At 41.4% G+C, this 14,058-nt stretch overlaps 1 protein-coding gene across 4 annotated transcripts in view; it reads left to right on the top strand.

The window, feature by feature from the left end:
• LOC133570252 (protein kinase C beta type-like) overlaps positions 1-14,058 on the top strand; it is a 123,547-nt gene that overhangs the window by 86,742 nt on the left and 22,747 nt on the right. For all 4 annotated transcript variants that reach the window (XM_061923065.2, XM_061923068.2, XM_061923066.2 and 1 more), the window contains exons 8-11: positions 4,232-4,328; positions 4,391-4,531; positions 4,596-4,769; positions 4,838-4,929. In XM_061923065.2, the coding sequence (XP_061779049.1) occupies positions 4,232-4,328; positions 4,391-4,531; positions 4,596-4,769; positions 4,838-4,929 (504 nt within the window). The remainder of the gene's footprint in view (positions 1-4,231; positions 4,329-4,390; positions 4,532-4,595; positions 4,770-4,837; positions 4,930-14,058) is intronic.

Raw genomic sequence — 14,058 nt, 5'->3', positions numbered from 1 at the left:
GCAAAGAGAAATAAAATGTAAACAAACAGCTTGGGCCTTAAGAGATTAAATACACTTTTATCCTGAGAGCTTCCGAAAGGACCGTTGACCGGACATTTTTGATTGAAATGATTTAAAATAATCCACTAAGTCAAATATTGCACGTGCTTAAACTGCACTTTTTGGGGGGAATTTTGCCGATCATTCACAACCCCTTTAGAGAACATATGTCTTTTTTTTTTTTTTTTTTGCATTCTAGTTAGTAAAATACGGTAAGTAAGAGGTGGCAAACAAAGCAGCTAATAAAGTCCATAAATCCAAAAACCACCAAGAGTACCGTATTTCCTTGAATTGCCGCCGGGTATATAGTATGCGCATGCCTCGATTTACCGCCGGGTCAAACTGGTTTGGCAAAATAATACATATGTATTGATATACACGGCCTCCTCAATCAGCCCCTGAGACAAGATGACGACCAAGACATAGCCGTAAAAAGTGATGAGCGTGATGAAGAAGCGGACACATACTAAATCCTTTCAGCAAAAATATGGCAATATCGCGAAATGATGAAGTATGACACATAGAATGGATCTGCTATTCCCGTTTAAATAAAAAAAAAATCATTTCAGTAGGCCTTTAAGAATTAAAGTAGCATGTTTTATTTTCAATTAGTTTTTCATGCGTTTTTGCATACAGAAAAATGCGTAGGTAATTGTTGAATGACCCCTTGTAAAGATAAAGAGTGTCACGTTATAATTGCCTTTTCAGACCCAAACAAAAAGATTCAATTTTATTGCAGCATTAAGCGATGTCATGATGGTATCCTTACATCACACTCAAATTTATAAGCGCATGCCTAAATTTACCGCATGCCTTTGGTAAGCGCCGGAGTGAGAAGAGGTTTTAAATTAATTACCGCCCGGGCGCTAATTGGAGGAAATGCGGTAGTCTCTTTACATGTAGTGACCTGAACACTAACCAAGGACTGGCAATATTGTTAATATAAGCGCTATCACAGAGGAACTACTTTTAGCGGCGTCGTGATCACAGAGAGCTAACTAGCTTATGCTGCTATATTGTCTTTCTAAACAGATTATGACATATCCACAAATCTCCAGCACATGGTCTCTTGTGAATGAAACACTAATCTTTGACAAATGCCACTTTTTCACGACACAATAGTAGATTAGATCTACAAGTGCAGCTGTTTGTGGCGGTTGCCGTTCCACTTCAAAATAGTCGTGGCGGAAAGTGAAAACCACACTGCGTAGATTGCATCAGTCAGAGACAAGACTCACCAAACAACAACAACAATGGAGAAGAAGGCAAGGCAAGTTTATTTATAGAGCACAAAGTGATTCAAATGACTTTACAGACAATTACGAGAGGGAAAAAATATTAAAATAAACAAAAAAGAATCATAATTCAAATTCGAATCTGAAAATAAAGTCATCATCAAGTCATAATTCAGATTAAAATCAATCAAATAGTGTCGATAAAATACTTTTAGTGCTTCAGCCTGGATTTGAACATTGCCATACCTGCCAACTACTCCGGTTTTCCCGTAATTAGTACGGTTTTCATCAACCTATTCCGGGTTACGGTTGCAGTGATAAAAAATACGGTTTTTCATTATTTAAAAAAAAAATTTTTTTTTAAATGCGCAAGGCTATTTTATAGCACCGCTGCCAAGCACGAGGCACCAGTTGCCATTGTTTCCAAACGAGCGAACGATCATGGAATCAGCCGGAGAAAAATCGCAAACGAGTCTTAAACCGAAAAGAAAACTGCAGTCATTCCGTGAAGAATATTCAAAAGCCTATCCGGGAATAATTATCCGTTCCAAAAAGGGTGAAAACTACGCGAATTGCACCTTGTGCAGACAAGATTTTTCGATCAGACACGGAGGAATTAGCGATGTAAAAGACCACGTTGGGACAAAAAAACACAAGTCTAATGCCGTTGCAAGCGATACAAGTGGAAAACTTTCAAAAAGGTAATGACACCAATGTTATCTATTGGAATTGTTTAGTACTGTTATACTGTTAAAAGTGTTTATACTATTTATGCTTTCAAGTCCAAGTTGAAGAAATCTTGTTAAATGTTGACAGCATAACTACCAAAATACAGAAGTATGTCCTTAATATTTTTGCAGTGCTATTTCTGTTGAAAAGTTCAAATGATTACATTAGAGATGTGATGTGCCACTTTTCAAGTGTCTGATGGCTTCAATTAATTTTCATTCATTTTTCATATTTTGAATTCTTTTGAAAGGCTTACAAAAAAACTACATTTGAATTGTAATTCCATGCTATTGACAGGACTATTAATTTTAATGAAGTTAGCTTACCATGTTTACAGTATGATAATTGTGATAGAAATGTGAATTTTAGGCACAGAATATTTTTTACAATTGAACAAGGCAGTAGATTATACAAGCTTGGACAGAAAGTTAATAATGACACCAATTTTTTTTTAATGGAATTGTTTAGTACTGTTTTACCATTTGTTTACTGTAAAAAGTGTTTATACTTTCAATGAACAAATTGAAGTCTTGTGAAAGGTTGACAGGATAACTGGCATTAACTGTCAAAATAATTTCAAACTATTGAAGTTAGCTTACAGAATAAACATGTCAATCAACCCATATGATTTTTGCTGTAATATTTTTGTTTTGAAAAGTCACTGTGACTGATAGAAAAGTGATGGTTTTAGCAACATTTTAACCTGTCTGAATGCTAATAATCATTTTGCGTCGGGGGGCGAAGCCTGAACCCCCCACCAGGACTTTGTCCTGGACCCTGGCTACTAGGTTTTTCTGATTTCAAAAGTTGGCAGGTATGCGTTTATATAAAGATTGAACAATCTTGGTCCCAGTATTGACCCCTGGGGTACACCACAGGATATATCTAGCCGTGTTGACATATTTTCACCCATCTTCACATATTGCTTCCTGTTGGTTAAATAACTTCTTACCCAATTCAATACCGAACCTCTGATGCCATATCGTTCTAATTTTACTATTAAAATATCATGATTAATTGTGTCAAATGCTTTTGTTAAGTCCATGAATACTGCGGCCGCTAGAGATGCGCGGTTTGCGGGCACAACCGCGGAGTCCGCGGATTATCCGCGGATCGGGCGGATGAAATTAAAAAAAATTAGATTTTATCCGCGGGTCGGGTCGGGCGGTTGAAATAAAAAAAAATTAGATTTTAAATAGATTCAGGCGGGTGGCAGTTAAACCAATTGGTAAATATATATACATAGTTAAATGTTGTTACCCACATACGAAAAACGAGCAGGCACCTGCAGCATATGCCACAACAGAAGAAGAAAAAAAAAAGAGATGGACACTTTTACGGAGCGGAGAAGGGACGCCTCGCCGGGGTCCGGGACCGAGGCCCCTTCCCCCGAGAGGGCCCCACCGGGAGCCGTAGCTGAGGCGATCCGCGAGAAGGGCCCGACGCACGTCCAGGGTCACCACCGCGCCCACCGCACCGACACCCCGCCTCGTCCGCCTTAGCCGCGGCCGGCGTCACGCGCAGCAGGTAAGCAGCTTACCTGCCCGCCACCCCCGTGGCCGGGGGCTCGTAACAGGGGTCACTCCGCGCACTCCGCCCGCGCAGCTTACCTGCCCGCCACCCCTGTTGCCGGGGGCGCGTAACAGGGGTCACTCCGCGCGCAGTGCGCTCACGAAAGGGGTGGGGCTCACCCTGGTTGATATAGACAGCAGGACGGTGGCCATGGAAGTCGGAACCCGCTAAGGAGTGTGTAACAACCCACCTGCCCTGAAAATGGATGGCGCTGGAGCGTCGGGCCCATACCCGGCCGTCGCCGGCAGCGAGACGTGCTTGGAGGTGCGCTCAGCGCGGCTCCCATATGATTGCGCACTGGTGTGCGTCTGGGTCGTGACAGCGTGGCACGCGAATGTCTGTGCTGCATTGGATCAGTCTCTTTCTTTAACAGGCAAAAGCTTTATAACCTCACTAATGCCTTGCATCGTCTATATTAGATATATAACAACGGGCGGGTGCGGTTCTGATCAAATGTTAGATCGGGTGGATGGCGGATGGTTGACGACTTTCTGATGCGGTTGCGGATGAAATAATTGCCTATCCGCGCATCTCTAGCGGCCGCACAGTAGGCCTCTTTCATTTTTTGTTCGTGTGAATCAAAATTTCGATTTTTGTTTCGTATTTTTTGTGGACAATATCTAACCGAGTCCCTTTTTTTTTATCCTTCCGCCCAGGTTCAAGCTTCTGTCCCAGGAGGAAGGAGAGTATTTTAACGTTCCCGTCCAGCCCGATGGCGAAGATGGCAACGAGGAGCTGCGAGAAAAGTTTGCAGTGAGTCAACAACGAGAGATTCGGTGTCTTTATTTTCCCGCCAATGACGTCTCTCCTCTCAGAGGGCAAAGGTGGGCCCGGGGAAGCCGTCAGACTCGTCCTCTTCCTCCGTCAGCAAGTACGACAGCAATGGCAACCAGGACCGCATCAAGCTCTCCGACTTCAACTTCATCATGGTCCTGGGGAAGGGCAGCTTTGGCAAGGTACTTCCTGTCTGGAACTTTCAACGTCAGCGCTCTAATGTCCTCGCGGCCCGGCCGGCTTCAGGTGATGCTGGCCGAGAGGAAAGGAACCGACGAGTTGTACGCCGTCAAGATCCTGAAGAAGGACGTGGTGATCCAGGACGACGACGTGGAGTGTACTATGGTGGAGAAGAGGGTCCTGGCTCTGGCCGGGAAGCCTCCTTTCCTCACACAGCTGCACTCCTGCTTCCAGACCATGGTAACACTCGCTGTCCTCTCCTCATGATGTGGTTTTGCGGGTAACAAAGAGTCTTCTTTGGCCCTCAGGACCGATTGTATTTTGTGATGGAGTATATTAACGGAGGGGACCTCATGTACCAGATCCAACAAGTGGGGAAGTTCAAGGAGCCCCATGCTGTGTGAGTACTAACCGATCAATCAATGTTTACTTATATATAGCCCCAAACCACCAGTGTCTAAAAGGGCTGCACAAGCCACAACAACATCCTGGGCTCAGATCCCACATCAGTGCAAGGAAAAACTCAACACAATGGGATGACAATGAGAAACCTTAGAGGGGACTGAAGATGTGATACTAGTGAGAGTCCAGTCCATAGTGGATCCAACATAATAGTGAGAGTCCAGTCCATAGTGGATCTAACATAATAGTGAGAGTCCAGTCCATAGTGGATCTAACATAATAGTGAGAGTCCAGTCCATAGTGGATCTAACATAATAGTGTGAGAGTCCAGTCCATAGTGGATCTAACATAATAGTGTGAGAGTCCAGTCCATAGTGGATCTAACATAATAGTGAGAGTCAAGTCCATAGTGGATCTAACATAATAGTGTGAGAGTCCAGTCCATAGTGGATCTAACATAATAGTGTGAGAGTCCAGTCCATAGTGGATCTAACATAATAGTGAGAGTCCAGTCCATAGTGGATCTAACATAATAGTGTGAGAGTCCAGTCCATAGTGGATCTAACATCATAGTGAGAGTCCAGTCCATAGTGGATCTAACATAATATTGTGAGAGTCCAGTCCATAGTGGATCTAACATAATAGTGAGAGTCCAGTCCATAGTGGATCTAACATAATAGTGAGAGTCCAGTCCATAGTGGATCTAACATAATAGTGAGAGTCAAGTCCATAGTGGATCTAACATAATAGTGTGAGAGTCCAGTCCATAGTGGATCTAACATAATAGTGTGAGAGTCCAGTCCATAGTGGATCTAACATAATAGTGAGAGTCCAGTCCATAGTGGATCTAACATAATAGTGTGAGTCCAGTCCATAGTGGATCTAACATAATAGTGTGAGAGTCCAGTCCATAGTGGATCTAACATAATAGTGTGAGAGTCCAGTCCATAGTGGATCTAACATAATAGTGAGAGTCCAGTCCATAGTGGATCTAACATAATAGTGAGAGTCCAGTCCATAGTGGATCTAACATAATAGTGAGAGTCCAGTCCATAGTGGATCTAACATAATAGTGAGAGTCCAGTCCATAGTGGATCTAACATAATAGTGTGAGAGTCCAGTCCATAGTGGATCTAACATAATAGTGTGAGAGTCCAGTCCATAGTGGATCTAACATAATAGTGTGAGAGTCCAGTCCATAGTGGATCTAACATAATAGTGTATGAGTCCAGTCCATAGTGGATCTAACATAATAGTGAGAGTCCAGTCCATAGTGGATCTAACATAATAGTGAGAGTCCAGTCCATAGTGCATCTAACATAATAGTGAGAGTCCAGTCCATAGTGGATCCAACATAATAGTGAGAGTCCAGTCCATAGTGGATCTAACATAATAGTGTGAGAGTCCAGTCCATAGTGGATCTAACATAATAGTGAGAGTCCAGTCCATAGTGGATCTAACATAATAGTGAGAGTCCAGTCCATAGTGGATCTAACATAATAGTGAGAGAGTCCAGTCCATAGTGGATCTAACATAATAGTGTGCGAGTCCAGTCCATAGTGGATCTAACATAATAGTGAGAGTCCAGTCCATAGTGGATCTAACATAATAGTGTGAGAGTCCAGTCCATAGTGGATCTAACATAATAGTGAGAGTCCAGTCCATAGTGGATCTAACATAATAGTGTGAGAGTCCAGTCCATAGTGGATCTAACATAATAGTGTGAGAGTCCAGTCCATAGTGGATCTAACATAATAGTGTGAGAGTCCAGTCCATAGTGGATCTAACATAATAGTGTGTGAGTCCAGTCCATAGTGGATCTAACATAATAGAGAGAGTCCAGTCCATAGTGGATCTAACATAATAGTGTGAGTCCAGTCCATAGTGGATCTAACATAATAGTGTGAGTCCAGTCCATAGTGGATCTAACATAATAGTGTGAGAGTCCAGTCCATAGTGGATCTAACATAATAGTGAGAGTCCAGTCCATAGTGGATCTAACATAATAGTGAGAGTCCAGTCCATAGTGGATCTAACATAATAGTGAGAGTCCAGTCCATAGTGGATCTAACATAATAGTGAGAGTCCAGTCCATAGTGGATCTAACATAATAGTGAGAGTCCAGTCCATAGTGGATCTAACATAATAGTGAGAGTCCAGTCCATAGTGGATCTAACATAATAGTGAGAGTCCAGTCCATAGTGGATCTAACATAATAGTGAGAGTCCAGTCCATAGTGGATCTAACATAATAGTGTGAGAGTCCAGTCCATAGTGGATCTAACATAATAGTGTGAGAGTCCAGTCCATAGTGGATCTAACATAATAGTGTGAGAGTCCAGTCCATAGTGGATCTAACATAATAGTGTATGAGTCCAGTCCATAGTGGATCTAACATAATAGTGAGAGTCCAGTCCATAGTGGATCTAACATAATAGTGAGAGTCCAGTCCATAGTGCATCTAACATAATAGTGAGAGTCCAGTCCATAGTGGATCCAACATAATAGTGAGAGTCCAGTCCATAGTGGATCTAACATAATAGTGTGAGAGTCCAGTCCATAGTGGATCTAACATAATAGTGAGAGTCCAGTCCATAGTGGATCTAACATAATAGTGAGAGTCCAGTCCATAGTGGATCTAACATAATAGTGAGAGAGTCCAGTCCATAGTGGATCTAACATAATAGTGAGAGAGTCCAGTCCATAGTGGATCTAACATAATAGTGAGAGTCCAGTCCATAGTGGATCTAACATAATAGTGAGAGTCCAGTCCATAGTGGATCTAACATAATAGTGTGAGAGTCCAGTCCATAGTGGATCTAACATAATAGTGTGAGAGTCCAGTCCATAGTGGATCTAACATAATAGTGTGAGAGTCCAGTCCATAGTGGATCTAACATAATAGTGTATGAGTCCAGTCCATAGTGGATCTAACATAATAGTGAGAGTCCAGTCCATAGTGGATCTAACATAATAGTGAGAGTCCAGTCCATAGTGCATCTAACATAATAGTGAGAGTCCAGTCCATAGTGGATCCAACATAATAGTGAGAGTCCAGTCCATAGTGGATCTAACATAATAGTGTGAGAGTCCAGTCCATAGTGGATCTAACATAATAGTGAGAGTCCAGTCCATAGTGGATCTAACATAATAGTGAGAGTCCAGTCCATAGTGGATCTAACATAATAGTGAGAGAGTCCAGTCCATAGTGGATCTAACATAATAGTGTGCGAGTCCAGTCCATAGTGGATCTAACATAATAGTGAGAGTCCAGTCCATAGTGGATCTAACATAATAGTGTGAGAGTCCAGTCCATAGTGGATCTAACATAATAGTGAGAGTCCAGTCCATAGTGGATCTAACATAATAGTGTGAGAGTCCAGTCCATAGTGGATCTAACATAATAGTGTGAGAGTCCAGTCCATAGTGGATCTAACATAATAGTGTGAGAGTCCAGTCCATAGTGGATCTAACATAATAGTGTGTGAGTCCAGTCCATAGTGGATCTAACATAATAGTGTGAGAGTCCAGTCCATAGTGGATCTAACATAATAGTGTATGAGTCCAGTCCATAGTGGATCTAACATAATAGTGAGAGTCCAGTCCATAGTGGATCTAACATAATAGTGAGAGTCCAGTCCATAGTGCATCTAACATAATAGTGAGAGTCCAGTCCATAGTGGATCCAACATAATAGTGAGAGTCCAGTCCATAGTGGATCTAACATAATAGTGTGAGAGTCCAGTCCATAGTGGATCTAACATAATAGTGAGAGTCCAGTCCATAGTGGATCTAACATAATAGTGAGAGTCCAGTCCATAGTGGATCTAACATAATAGTGAGAGAGTCCAGTCCATAGTGGATCTAACATAATAGTGTGCGAGTCCAGTCCATAGTGGATCTAACATAATAGTGAGAGTCCAGTCCATAGTGGATCTAACATAATAGTGTGAGAGTCCAGTCCATAGTGGATCTAACATAATAGTGAGAGTCCAGTCCATAGTGGATCTAACATAATAGTGTGAGAGTCCAGTCCATAGTGGATCTAACATAATAGTGTGAGAGTCCAGTCCATAGTGGATCTAACATAATAGTGTGAGAGTCCAGTCCATAGTGGATCTAACATAATAGTGTGTGAGTCCAGTCCATAGTGGATCTAACATAATAGAGAGAGTCCAGTCCATAGTGGATCTAACATAATAGTGTGAGTCCAGTCCATAGTGGATCTAACATAATAGTGTGAGTCCAGTCCATAGTGGATCTAACATAATAGTGTGAGAGTCCAGTCCATAGTGGATCTAACATAATAGTGAGAGTCCAGTCCATAGTGGATCTAACATAATAGTGAGAGTCCAGTCCATAGTGGATCTAACATAATAGTGAGAGTCCAGTCCATAGTGGATCTAACATAATAGTGAGAGTCCAGTCCATAGTGGATCTAACATAATAGTGAGAGTCCAGTCCATAGTGGATCTAACATAATAGTGAGAGTCCAGTCCATAGTGGATCTAACATAATAGTGAGAGTCCAGTCCATAGTGGATCTAACATAATAGTGAGAGTCCAGTCCATAGTGGATCTAACATAATAGTGTGAGAGTCCAGTCCATAGTGGATCTAACATAATAGTGTGAGAGTCCAGTCCATAGTGGATCTAACATAATAGTGTGAGAGTCCAGTCCATAGTGGATCTAACATAATAGTGTATGAGTCCAGTCCATAGTGGATCTAACATAATAGTGAGAGTCCAGTCCATAGTGGATCTAACATAATAGTGAGAGTCCAGTCCATAGTGCATCTAACATAATAGTGAGAGTCCAGTCCATAGTGGATCCAACATAATAGTGAGAGTCCAGTCCATAGTGGATCTAACATAATAGTGTGAGAGTCCAGTCCATAGTGGATCTAACATAATAGTGAGAGTCCAGTCCATAGTGGATCTAACATAATAGTGAGAGTCCAGTCCATAGTGGATCTAACATAATAGTGAGAGAGTCCAGTCCATAGTGGATCTAACATAATAGTGAGAGAGTCCAGTCCATAGTGGATCTAACATAATAGTGAGAGTCCAGTCCATAGTGGATCTAACATAATAGTGAGAGTCCAGTCCATAGTGGATCTAACATAATAGTGTGAGAGTCCAGTCCATAGTGGATCTAACATAATAGTGTGAGAGTCCAGTCCATAGTGGATCTAACATAATAGTGTGAGAGTCCAGTCCATAGTGGATCTAACATAATAGTGTATGAGTCCAGTCCATAGTGGATCTAACATAATAGTGAGAGTCCAGTCCATAGTGGATCTAACATAATAGTGAGAGTCCAGTCCATAGTGCATCTAACATAATAGTGAGAGTCCAGTCCATAGTGGATCCAACATAATAGTGAGAGTCCAGTCCATAGTGGATCTAACATAATAGTGTGAGAGTCCAGTCCATAGTGGATCTAACATAATAGTGAGAGTCCAGTCCATAGTGGATCTAACATAATAGTGAGAGTCCAGTCCATAGTGGATCTAACATAATAGTGAGAGAGTCCAGTCCATAGTGGATCTAACATAATAGTGTGCGAGTCCAGTCCATAGTGGATCTAACATAATAGTGAGAGTCCAGTCCATAGTGGATCTAACATAATAGTGTGAGAGTCCAGTCCATAGTGGATCTAACATAATAGTGAGAGTCCAGTCCATAGTGGATCTAACATAATAGTGTGAGAGTCCAGTCCATAGTGGATCTAACATAATAGTGTGAGAGTCCAGTCCATAGTGGATCTAACATAATAGTGTGAGAGTCCAGTCCATAGTGGATCTAACATAATAGTGTGTGAGTCCAGTCCATAGTGGATCTAACATAATAGAGAGAGTCCAGTCCATAGTGGATCTAACATAATAGTGTGAGTCCAGTCCATAGTGGATCTAACATAATAGTGTGAGTCCAGTCCATAGTGGATCTAACATAATAGTGTGAGAGTCCAGTCCATAGTGGATCTAACATAATAGTGAGAGTCCAGTCCATAGTGGATCTAACATAATAGTGAGAGTCCAGTCCATAGTGGATCTAACATAATAGTGAGAGTCCAGTCCATAGTGGATCTAACATAATAGTGAGAGTCCAGTCCATAGTGGATTTAACATAATAGTGTGAGAGTCCAGTCCATAGTGGATCTAACATAATAGTGTGAAAGTCCAGTCCATAGTGGATCTAACATAATAGTGTGAGAGTCCAGTCCATAGTGGATCTAACATAATAGTGTGAGAGTCCAGTCCATAGTGGATCTAACATAATAGTGTGAGAGTCCAGTCCATAGTGGATCTAACATAATAGTGTGAGAGTCCAGTCCATAGTGGATCTAACATAATAGTGTGAGAGTCCAGTCCATAGTGGATCTAACATAATAGTGTGAGAGTCCAGTCCATAGTGGATCTAACATAATAGTGTGAGAGTCCAGTCCATAGTGGATTTAACATAATAGTGTGAGAGTCCAGTCCATAGTGGATCTAACATAATAGTGTGAGAGTCCAGTCCATAGTGGATCTAGCATAATAGTGTGAGTCCAGTCCATAGTGGATCTAACATAATAGTGAGAGTCCAGTCCATAGTGGATCTAACATAATAGTGAGAGTCCAGTCCATAGTGGATCTAACATAATAGTGTGAGAGTCCAGTCCATAGTGGATCTAACATAATAGTGTGAGAGTCCAGTCCATAGTGGATCTAACATAATAGTGTGAGAGTCCAGTCCATAGTGGATCTAACATAATAGTGTGTGAGTCCAGTCCATAGTGGATCTAACATAATAGAGAGAGTCCAGTCCATAGTGGATCTAACATAATAGTGTGAGTCCAGTCCATAGTGGATCTAACATAATAGTGTGAGTCCAGTCCATAGTGGATCTAACATAATAGTGTGAGAGTCCAGTCCATAGTGGATCTAACATAATAGTGTGAGAGTCCAGTCCATAGTGGATCTAACATAATTGTGAGAGTCCAGTCCATAGTGGATCTAACATAATAGTGAGAGTCCAGTCCATAGTGGATCTAACATAATAGTGAGAGTCCAGTCCATAGTGGATCTAACATAATAGTGTGAGAGTCCAGTCCATAGTGGATCTAACATAATAGTGTGAGAGTCCAGTCCATAGTGGATCTAACATAATAGTGTGAGAGTCCAGTCCATAGTGGATCTAACATAATAGTGTGTGAGTCCAGTCCATAGTGGATCTAACATAATAGAGAGAGTCCAGTCCATAGTGGATCTAACATAATAGTGTGAGTCCAGTCCATAGTGGATCTAACATAATAGTGTGAGTCCAGTCCATAGTGGATCTAACATAATAGTGTGAGAGTCCAGTCCATAGTGGATCTAACATAATAGTGAGAGTCCAGTCCATAGTGGATCTAACATAATAGTGAGAGTCCAGTCCATAGTGGATCTAACATAATAGTGAGAGTCCAGTCCATAGTGGATCTAACATAATAGTGAGAGTCCAGTCCATAGTGGATCTAACATAATAGTGAGAGTCCAGTCCATAGTGGATTTAACATAATAGTGTGAGAGTCCAGTCCATAGTGGATCTAACATAATAGTGTGAAAGTCCAGTCCATAGTGGATCTAACATAATAGTGTGAGAGTCCAGTCCATAGTGGATCTAACATAATAGTGTGAGAGTCCAGTCCATAGTGGATCTAACATAATAGTGAGAGTCAAGTCCATAGTGGATCTAACATAATAGTGTGAGAGTCCAGTCCATAGTGGATCTAACATAATAGTGTGAGAGTCCAGTCCATAGTGGATCTAACATAATAGTGAGAGTCCAGTCCATAGTGGATCTAACATAATAGTGTGAGAGTCCAGTCCATAGTGGATCTAACATCATAGTGAGAGTCCAGTCCATAGTGGATCTAACATAATATTGTGAGAGTCCAGTCCATAGTGGATCTAACATAATAGTGAGAGTCCAGTCCATAGTGGATCTAACATAATAGTGAGAGTCCAGTCCATAGTGGATCTAACATAATAGTGAGAGTCAAGTCCATAGTGGATCTAACATAATAGTGTGAGAGTCCAGTCCATAGTGGATCTAACATAATAGTGTGAGAGTCCAGTCCATAGTGGATCTAACATAATAGTGAGAGTCCAGTCCATAGTGGATCTAACATAATAGTGTGAGTCCAGTCCATAGTGGATCTAACATAATAGTGTGAGAGTCCAGTCCATAGTGGATCTAACATAATAGTGTGAGAGTCCAGTCCATAGTGGATCTAACATAATAGTGAGAGTCCAGTCCATAGTGGATCTAACATAATAGTGAGAGTCCAGTCCATAGTGGATCTAACATAATAGTGAGAGTCCAGTCCATAGTGGATCTAACATAATAGTGAGAGTCCAGTCCATAGTGGATCTAACATAATAGTGTGAGAGTCCAGTCCATAGTGGATCTAACATAATAGTGTGAGAGTCCAGTCCATAGTGGATCTAACATAATAGTGTGAGAGTCCAGTCCATAGTGGATCTAACATAATAGTGTATGAGTCCAGTCCATAGTGGATCTAACATAATAGTGAGAGTCCAGTCCATAGTGGATCTAACATAATAGTGAGAGTCCAGTCCATAGTGCATCTAACATAATAGTGAGAGTCCAGTCCATAGTGGATCCAACATAATAGTGAGAGTCCAGTCCATAGTGGATCTAACATAATAGTGTGAGAGTCCAGTCCATAGTGGATCTAACATAATAGTGAGAGTCCAGTCCATAGTGGATCTAACATAATAGTGAGAGTCCAGTCCATAGTGGATCTAACATAATAGTGAGAGAGTCCAGTCCATAGTGGATCTAACATAATAGTGTGCGAGTCCAGTCCATAGTGGATCTAACATAATAGTGAGAGTCCAGTCCATAGTGGATCTAACATAATAGTGTGAGAGTCCAGTCCATAGTGGATCTAACATAATAGTGAGAGTCCAGTCCATAGTGGATCTAACATAATAGTGTGAGAGTCCAGTCCATAGTGGATCTAACATAATAGTGTGAGAGTCCAGTCCATAGTGGATCTAACATAATAGTGTGAGAGTCCAGTCCATAGTGGATCTAACATAATAGTGTGTGAGTCCAGTCCATAGTGGATCTAACATA

This window comes from Nerophis lumbriciformis, linkage group LG27, assembly GCF_033978685.3.
Source record: "Nerophis lumbriciformis linkage group LG27, RoL_Nlum_v2.1, whole genome shotgun sequence".
Taxonomy (NCBI): domain Eukaryota; kingdom Metazoa; phylum Chordata; class Actinopteri; order Syngnathiformes; family Syngnathidae; genus Nerophis; species Nerophis lumbriciformis.
The sequence above is the reverse complement of the archived record's forward strand: the minus strand, read 5'-3'. Positions and strand labels throughout refer to the sequence as shown.